General features: G+C 46.3%; 1 protein-coding gene across 2 annotated transcripts; it reads left to right on the plus strand.

Annotated features, from left to right (window-relative positions):
- The first annotated feature begins 126 nt into the window (after window positions 1-126).
- On the plus strand, window positions 127-9,540 carry MIX23 (mitochondrial matrix import factor 23). Of its 2 annotated transcripts, none has more exons than XM_068400954.1 (5): window positions 127-261; window positions 1,172-1,297; window positions 1,834-1,980; window positions 5,571-5,630; window positions 9,240-9,540. In XM_068400954.1, exons 1-5 carry the CDS (start codon window positions 211-213, stop codon window positions 9,288-9,290), a joined length of 435 nt encoding a protein of 144 aa, XP_068257055.1. In that variant the 5' UTR covers window positions 127-210; the 3' UTR covers window positions 9,291-9,540. The 2 variants fall into 2 exon arrangements, with proteins under 2 accessions (XP_068257055.1, XP_068257057.1); XM_068400956.1 differs by lacking the exon at window positions 127-261 and adding an exon at window positions 643-730.

The raw sequence follows: 9,540 nt of genomic DNA on the forward strand, positions 1-9,540 counted from the left end.
GGGCCCGCCTCTGGGGGGGCGGGGGCCGCCGGAGCCCTCCCCGCGGCTGGAACCGGCGAGGGCGCCCCACGCCGCCCGGGGATGCCCGGCCGGGGTCCGCTCCGCCAGGGGCCGCCCCAGGCAGGGCCCGCCCCGCCCCGCCCACCGCTCCGCGCGTCATCCCGCCTCCCCGCCGGATTGGCCTCCGCCGCGGCCCGGGGCCTTTCCAGTATGGCGGCGCCCAGCGCAGCGGCGAGCTGCGAGGACTTCGCCGAGTTCCAGGTAACCCGCGTGGGGCGGGGGGGGGCCCGGGGGAGGGGGGGGTGACGGACACACATCCGCGCTCCCGCCGCCTCCCCGCCCCGGCGCGCTCTCGCCGCCTCCTGGCAACGCCGCGCGGCCCCGGTGGAGCGCGCGCCCCGAGGGGGGCGGCGAGGTCACCCCTCCCCGCGGCCGTCGGGGTGCGGCGGCGGCGGCGGCGGCGCGCAGTGTCCGGCCTTCCCCGCACTCTCAGCGGCGGGAGCGCGGTGCCCTCTGGCAGGGAACGGGGCGGGGGGATCCCCTTCCCGGGGTCCCGGGGAGGGGAAGCCCGCGGCGTGGGAGCCTCCGTGGGCGGAGGGAGCTCCGTGGGCGCCTTCGCGTTGTTTAACGGAGCGTGAAATACCTCCCGTACCTTCAGCGGTGCGAGCAGAGTCCGGGTCGGCGGCGGTGGCGGCACCTGGCCTCTTTAAACATCTGACCCCAAAAAAAGGTGTTTTTTACTGGAAGTTTGCCGGTTTGCTGCGGGTTGTGCCCAGTTTCCCGCCTGGAAGCGTTACCGGGCGGGGACGGGCCCTTGCCCAGCGGCTCTCCGGCCTGCCCGTGGCGCGGGCGGGTTTCCTGAGGGAACCGGTGCGAGCAGGGCCCGGCCGCGGGGGCGGGCAGGGGCGGGCAGGGCCGGGGGCTTCGGGGCTGTTGGTCACTCGGCGCTGCCCAGTTCTCGCCCCCCGCCTTCCCCGGACAGTGCTGCGAAGGAAACTGGTCTGCAGCACATGCTCCTGCGTGCAGAAGTTGTTCATTTGGTGGTTTTTTTTTGCTGTTTGTCAGCAATCTACTTAATTTTCTATTAAAAGACTTACGCAGATTTTTTTGTGGTAAGCGTTTCTCAGAGAGAGATAAGCAAAGTTTTAATTTTATGTTATTTTTAATACAGGAGTTGCTCAGGGTGATGAGGACGATCGATGACAGAATTGTCCACGAATTAAACACGACGATTCCGACAGCTTCCTTTGCGGGGAAGATTGATGCCAGCCAGACGTGTAAAGAGCTGTACCAGTCTGTGAGTGTGCGCTCCTTCGACTTCTAGCACACTTCCTGATGTTTCATTATGTGCAGTGGCCAGGAAAGCATCCTCAGTTTCTAAGCAAACCGCTGCCTCGATGTATCGTGCTTTATGTCTCTGTAACTGGCACGCTCGGCTTCTCCACGCAGCTAAACCACGCGCGTGTAACAGCTACCCCAGTTGAAAACCGTGCGAGGGACTTACTTGTTCTGTAATACCGATCCTTTGAGGTGCGCTTCAGGCTTCGGTGGATGGCGTAAGCCCAGCCCGCTTCTTTCTTTTAGAAATGGGGGCTAGCGTGCTTTTGCACTACTTTGTGAGACTCCTGCTCATGGGCGTCTTTGACTTTTGATCAAGTTGGAAGCTGCTGCTCCAAGCATTGTTGCTTCCAACGTGTCAGTTATTGAGTCAAAGGAATTTCTATAGGCACAGCAATACCTTGACTTTAGAAAGTCTTTCTTTTAACTTGTAACGCGGAGGTTTTTATTCTCTGCTGAACTTGTTGTTGTGACTTTCTCTTTCCCCCACCTTAGTTGATGGATGCTCACACCAGCAGAGAGAGAATCATCAAAAACTGCATCGCTCAGACTTCCAGTGTAGTGAAAACTCTCAGAGAAGAGAGGGAAAAAGCCCAGGATGACGTAGCATTATTAAAGCAACTCAGGAAAGAGCAGACAAAGGTGAGTGGTGGAGCTTTTTAGAGAGGAAGAAGAAGGTATCTTTCCCAAACAGAAAGACTAGTGTGATGGAGAGAACCTGAAGTGGATCCTGACTCAGGCAGTCTTTTCCGAGGTTCTTGTTGGCTGGGTTTGTGAGAACCATTTCCCCTAGCCCTCAGGACAGAGCTGCTTCTACCCTGCAAGTGGAGCGGTTTCTGAGATCCTATTACACAAATGCCATAGACAAACATGTGTACCTCCCCATGGTGGACTCTAACCTTCACTGACTAACTCCACTTAGCATACAACTTACCTGGGGCTTGCTTAGTCCTTTCAGAATGCCTGAAGGTTCATTTTGTCTTTCTGAGATCTTGTAAAACTAGTATATATAACGGCAAGTATGGGTGCCAAGATGCAAACGCTAGAAGATAATGAAATAAGGCTTTTGTTTGTGTCTCTTGCACCACGTAGTTACGCAGCCTTAAAGCTGTCCCTTTTCATCATCACCCTGAGAAGCATCGTTCTTGCTCGGTGTGTTAATTGGAGTCCCTGTCCTCTACAAGAAGCTGCCAGGCAACCTTGAATTCCACTTAATCAACTTTTTTGTTGTTTAGTATTTCTTGGATTAATTTTTTGAGTACTTGCTCTAGGTGAACCTGCTTTAGCAGGGAGGTTGGACTAGATGATCTCCAGAGGTCCCTTCCAACCCCAACCATTCTGTGATGGTGTGAGAGAGACTTCTGGGTTTGCATAAGGAATTTTAATGTGCAAACTCGCTCTCAAGCTTCTGGCCTCTGGACAGAAAGTATACATCACGTGAGGTGATCTAGATGGAGAAGGGAACCCCGCTGAAGTTCTTGCACCCATTCCAGGGCCCCTTTGTAGGGGAAAGGATACTGCATGTGTTGCTGTAGGAGTGGCGATTAGCAGGGATGTGAACTGTTCCATGGATTTCTCATCCAGACCTGCTCTGTATGGCTTGTGTTCACTTTACAGTTTTTTCCACACCATATGCCTGCAGCACATACCAAATAAGAGGGCTTGCTTATTGCTTCTTTTGCATACACTGGCTAGGTGTGGCTGTTGTGTTCAGCAGTTTAGTGAGCCTTCCTCTGGTGAGGACTGCCTTAACCAGGGTTTCTAAACCAGTGCCTTTGAGTTTCCAATGTAACGGGGAGTTCTTCTCATAACAACCAGACCATCCCACCGTCATATATATATATATATGATCCTATATCTGGGATGCGGCTTCCCCTGCTGCAATACTATAAGACTTAAAGAGATGGGTCTTGAAATTTTGCTTTTGCAGTGCTGAACTACCTCAAAATCCACTTACCCCTGTACTTTCAAGAGGAGCCTGTTGTAGCTCCAGTTTCAAAGAGCAGTTGCATACTGATGCAGTTGTAGTAAAAGAGCTTCCTGAGGGGGTGATTTGAACTCAAGCATCTGACTTTTCCCAGGCATTGAGTGAGTGAACTGCTTGTTCATGTGCTCTTCAGAGAAGTGCTCTGTCATGAGCTCAGATTTAAAGAACCAGGTGGCAGGTGAATGGTTTTATTCTTAAAGCCTCACTTACGGAGCAATCCGTATTAGTTTGGAAAACTAGATGGTAGCTTAGTATTTTCTACAAATTTTGTTTGCAGAGCCAATTCTTTAAATCGTTTAGTTACTGAGCCCAAAACCTATCACTGAAACCACTAGGGGGATCACAACGATAATGTTTAATAATTGGAGGTAATATCAAACGTTAAAAGCAATCCATGATTTGGAAACATTCCAGAAATCTTTAGATGAGATGACCTCAAACTGGCAGTTGGACTTCATGAATTGTAGTCCCCCTGCTTTTTTTTTTTTGTTCTCTGAGAGTTGTGTTTTTTCTGCAACTCAAATAGCGATCTTGACAGAACACATCATACATTTAACATTATGCATTTCAAATGTATGTTCACTTGGTTGCAATACAGATCTGTTTTTTCTCATCCTGCTAATGGTACAGACTGGAGGACTTCATCCAAAATTATTACTTCTGGGTAACTGAATAAGAAAACCTGGAGTAGTGTCAGTCTAGCAGCCAATTCTTTTAATCCACTTACATTAAAACATCATTTGGTTATTGTATCAATTTGTTACCATCTTAGTTTCTTGAATGAAGTGTCATAAAACATCCAACCAAATAAATTCTGAAAATATATAGCATATATACAGCATAATGATTATTAGCTTTATCAAGCGAATTAGTAGGGCTTGTTAAAATGTTGGAGTATGTTATAAAAATAACAACCACCCCTCCTGTACAGCCATGTTGACTGACGCTATATTGCTGTTGAGGTCTGCAACTCTAAGGAAAAGGCTAAAATAGTAGTTTTGCTTAGGCTTGGTGTCAAAGGCAATTAACGTGACAGTCCAGATGACTGTAAACCTATTCACATCCTCCAGCAGGAAAAACCTTTCTTTGAACTGCTAAAGATCTTCTGAGTGGTTATTTTATAGAGACTAATCCTGGTCATCTTGTCACCCTGTGGATGCTGGAATGTTATTTCAAACAGTTTGAAGCCCTGTTGAGTAGGTAAAAGTCCATCCAACAGCTGTAGTAGCTGTGTGTGTCTGGACATCTTACTTGGAAGGTTTTTGATGGGATTGCTGTCTTGGCTTGCACCTGTTCACCAACTCTCTAATTGGAACCATGTATTTAAAATGGATAAACTCTGATCCTTAGTCTGTTGTGTTAAAGACTCCAACAAAAATACATCCTAAATGTAGGCAAAAATGGCAGATGGTTCTTATATCTCCTACTGTTGTTTCAGGGCCTCGTGGCAGGGTCAACTTACCGCAGGTCACCTGAACACAACTGTCACACCTACCTCTTGGAGTTTCTAATAGGTGTGACACAAAGAGATTCTTACATTTCTTGTGGGTCGAGTGAGTGCTCAAGAACTGTATATTGTGGTAGCTCTTGCCAGAGCTTTTGCATCTGCGTAAACCTGATTTGTCCTGCTGTGATCACGTAACATCTTAACTGGTTCAGACAGCATGAACATATGTGATCTGTGGTCAGTTGCACAGAGGAGATGGCAAAGGAAGCTGAGAGGATCTCTGTGATCTTAATTCTACATCAAGAATCTGAGACCTGTGTTCAGCGTTAGCTTTGCTGCCAGCTCCTTATATGACTCTAATAATGTATGTGTGGAAGAATGGCAACTCAAGGCTGCAGAGCTAACCCTGGCACGAGCATTCCCTGTGCTGAGTGCTTGAATTAGGTGTAGTTATTTTTGTCTGTGAAGCCATTAACGTTAACCAGTTAATTGTTAGCAAATTTTGATGGGCAATATTTAAGAACGGAGCATTAGTAATCAGGAGGTACTTCTGCCAGGCTTGCATTGCGAGTCTGCCCTCACCGTGCCCTTGCAGGCTTCAGTCTGCCCTGAGTATTGGCTGAATGGAAGGGCCAGGCTTTCAGGGTGGTTACGCATCATGCCCTTCAGTTTGCACCATTGGAGGGGATGCGTACCTGGTACTGGGGTTGTGGTCTAGAAAGCCGCGAAGGTAGTAAATACTGAAGGCTGCAGGGAGGCCCGTTTGACAATAACCTCTTTGTGTGTTACTTTCTGCAGTTGAAATTGATGCAGTCGGAGCTGAATGTTGAAGAAGTGGTAAACGACAGAAGCTGGAAGGTACTCAGTCATTTACAATAGTGATGATCATCTCTCCCAACAGATAGTCCTGCACTGGAAGTGTGGGACCGCTGCTTTATGAGGCAGGTGAATTAGAAACAGGTGAGGGCAGTGCTGGGGGGAAATGTTTCAGGTCAGTCATTTTCCCAGTTCTGGGTGCAGAGATCAAACCTTTTCAGTTGCGCTGCAAAGGAAATACAAGCATCTGATTTAGGGGAAGGACTGTGGAGTATTCCCTGTGTAGATGCCTTTCTCTGCCTTGCCTAAGGACTTTGTAGACTTTTGTGTGGTGGCCTGTCTGAAAAGCTTTGCTGGGCTTCTAACAATGTCAGAGGGATGAGTCTTTCAAATTTGTCTGTGTTTGGTACTGATTGTGCTTCTGAGCAAGCAGAGGCCAGAGGAGGGTGGGGATGTAGAAGTTGAACATTCTCCTGATGGAGCTTCTGCAGGCCTGGACTGGTGCTCCCTGGTGCAAAGGGCAGGCTTGCTGTTGCTCTCCTGTGTCAACAGAGGGGGCAGATCACCCTCTGGATTGATGGCTCCAGACAGTGTCTTGTTATAAAGTGATCTTAACACCGAGCTTAAATTCTGAGGTGGGTGCATTCTGTCACTGCAGCATTTCACTTCCAGCATCCTACTCTCATTTGTTGTAGCTTTTCAGAGTTTTAAATACTGTATAGAGAACCTCTTTCCCCCTCTAAATGCAAAAAGGATTTTTGCAAATAGCTAGTACTAGCTGCAGCTCCCTTTTTAATCTCTACTTTAGGATTTCAGTCTCCTAGATTGCATCAGCATAAATGCAATACAGCTTGTGTACTCTTGGAGGTCTAGTCACCACAATACAGCTCGATGCGGGCTGATCAGATGAGCATCTACATGTTTTTCCAGATATGCTTTGCTGTCAATACTGCCTCTATACTGCAGTATAGAGTATTCATGCCCTGAAGCTTGATTAATTTAAAGCCAGCTCAGATATGACTAAGCAACACCACAGCCTTAACAACATGGTGCAGGCCACCAGTGGCAAACATTTTATGGCAACTCTGCTGTCAGTTTTATTTAAAAGGAGTGGAGGGAACACCTGCCCCATACTATCTCCATTCTGAAGCCCAGAGCTGGCACCAAAGTTAGCACTGATGCCAGTGATTTCCTGTAGCTGCATTAAGCTTTATTAATGACAGAAATATCCAGTTTCTCCAGAAGATGGAGAACATTTAGTTTATAAATAGTGAGGTATGCATGGTGCAGGGATATCTTAGCCTGTTAGTATTTAAAGTAGGGCTTGAAGAGAAAAGTATTTCTGGGTTTTATCTCCAGTTCTGCTATTGTGTCCATCTGAATATAAGCATAAATGTGTCAGATGCCTGTAAAAATATGTCACTAAAGGAATTAGACCCAGTCATAGTTGTGGACTGAATGCAATTTTTACATGGAAGTGATCACTGGTTTGCAGGTGGGGACCTCCACCCTTTTTTACTGTTGCAGACGTTTAGTTGGAAAGTACGCTTGCGTATTTACATTAACCCTAACCAACTGAAAACTGATAGGAAAAATCTGATTAGGTAGTAGAAAGTTATTTTCAAACACTTACTCTGGGCAGTTGTAGTGATAGTGACATACAGAAAGATGCTGCTTTATAGAAATGCATGTGGCGGAATTTTATTTGGCTGATACAAAACAAGAATTTGACTTCCAAAAGAAGACGCTTGCGTTAGTCTCTGTACAGCACTTCCACACTGGAGTTTATCATTGGAGTGTTTTGTATTAACATGTAAAAGACAGCAAAATCAAACTTCTGAACAGTAACATGGATGTTAAGGTTTCTCAGGCACTGTTCTTCCTGTCTGAAAAATGAGAATAGCACTCCACAGGCAGACCAATGGAGTTAAGTGGCCTGAGTAACACGCTGAGATCTGTGGGTCAATGATCCTAAAAGTAGAAGGCAGTGTTAGTAAGATTGCAGAATTGATCTTCCTTCCATAGGCTGCAGAGTTACTGTTAAAGATGCTTTAAAAGTTTGCATGATAGCAAACTGGTATGTTGTTTGATGCAAGAGACCCTTACAGTGTTTTAGAGTGTATTTCCAGTACCCTTTAAGACATATATGCCCTTAAAATGTCTTTGACAGACAATGGACAAAAATGGTGCAATTTGCTTTCTAGTAAAATGCTTCTGAATGGGAACCCTTTGTCACTCTTGATTTCTACAGTTTCCTTCTATGGCTTATCTGATCTCAGACCTTTACATACTCTTAACTCTTCCAGAGGTGTCCATTGCATGTGGTAATGAAATGAGACAGGCTGTCTGTGTGTGTGTGAAAGAAACTGTATCACAACTTTTGTTTTCTACAATATGAAGCAGTTTGTAATATCTGTCTGTTTCTTAAAGTAAATTAAATTTGAAAATAAGTTGAAAGTGACTCAAAAATTGTTAAGAATCAATGCTAAAACTAACGCATGCTCCAAACTTCACTTTTGCTGAAGTTACCGTAGATTGTGAACTCTGAATGAGGAGGTCAGCTGTAGAAGTAGAAGATTCTAGGAAGAGACGGTTTAAAATAACGCATTTATATAAAGTGATGCATAAGTTCCCCAAAATTACAAGACCACTTGCTTTGCATGTGAAGCCAATGGGAGAATTGATGAAATTTGACATCCTGAAGCTCACAGGCATTTGGATCTGAAAAGTCTCTGGACAGCTTGGCAAAACGTGCTCTTGCAGGAGTGCTGGTGGGGGAACTAATAACTGCCAGCGCCTCAGCTTGGTGCTGGGTGGTGCTCGTGTCGCTCTTCAGGACACGCGCTGGACAAAGGTTGCAGCCAAAATGATAAATAACTAAATGGCTTGTAAAGAGCACCTGTAACTTTGGTGTGGGCCTGTGTGTTGTGCTTTTGATTCAGAGTGCCTTACTTTAAATGGTCACATTTATTGGCCCTCCTTAGGGTAAGCAGTCTGCTTGACAAGGCCTGCAGTTCAAGCTAAATAAACATGATCTTCAGTCTGTAGTTCTGTGTGCTAAATTTTACCCAGAGAAGGTGCCAGAGGTGAGTGAGACGAGAGCAGTGTGCCCTTTGCAGAGGAGTGCTGGCAGCATCAGCACCTGCACTCAGATAACTAAAAGTGTGAACATGGCTTCCCAAGAGCCCTTGCACCTCTCCTTAGCTGTCACGACAACATAAAATGCGTTTGCTTAGGAAAGAGAAGAATGCAGTGTCCAGATTTGAATGCTAGAGTGAACTTAACAGAACACAGCCAGTCAGGAGCCTTCCACTGCTCATTTGCCTCTCTCTTTAAAAAAAAAAAAAAAGCCATCAGCATCTTTGATGGTAACAGACTACCAGGATTATGAGCCTGCCTTATCTGAGGGAGAACACTTTTAGTGCTGTGCAGTCCCCCAGCATCAGGCTGCAAACTTTGGATTCACTAAAGCCAGGAGAGAAGGTGAATGGAGACAAATGCCTTGGTAAGTACCATTGATTGGTACAGCAGGGCTGGGCAGCTTGAGATGGGTGCTACGTGAAGAGGTAGTTGCCTGAACTAGCTCTGAAGTTCTGCTCGTCTCCTGGGTGAGGGCTGATTTGCTTTTGCTCTTCTGTTTTGGTGTCTCAGGTATTTAACGAACGTTGCCGAATTCACTACAAGCCTCCGAAGAGTCAATGATGTGGGGTATTTTCCATCAAGGTGGTCCATAACCATGAGAGCCAAACTGGAAAGAGACCTTGGGTGAGCTCTATTGGGACCCTCCAGAACCAGTAGAACCCAGTCTTGTTTTGTTTTGGACCTACTTAGCTGAAATCTCAAGGTTGAAATGATTCTCCTGTAATTAAGAGAAAACAACTCATCTTTTGTACAAAATATGTGAACAAATGAGTTTTATAGTATTAAAATAATTTTCAAATGGAATGCGGAA

This window comes from Nyctibius grandis, chromosome 5 (genome assembly GCF_013368605.1).
Source record: "Nyctibius grandis isolate bNycGra1 chromosome 5, bNycGra1.pri, whole genome shotgun sequence".
Taxonomy (NCBI): domain Eukaryota; kingdom Metazoa; phylum Chordata; class Aves; order Nyctibiiformes; family Nyctibiidae; genus Nyctibius; species Nyctibius grandis.

Coding starts and splice junctions, on each gene's coding strand:
- MIX23 (XM_068400954.1), top strand. CDS start 211: ATGGCGGCGCCCAGCGCAGCGGCGAGCTGCGAGGACTTCGCCGAGTTC. Junction 1,981..5,570: donor TCAGGAAAGAGCAGACAAAG/GTGAGTGGTGGA, acceptor TACTTTCTGCAG/TTGAAATTGATGCAGTCGGA. Junction 5,631..9,239: donor TAAACGACAGAAGCTGGAAG/GTACTCAGTCAT, acceptor TTGGTGTCTCAG/GTATTTAACGAACGTTGCCG.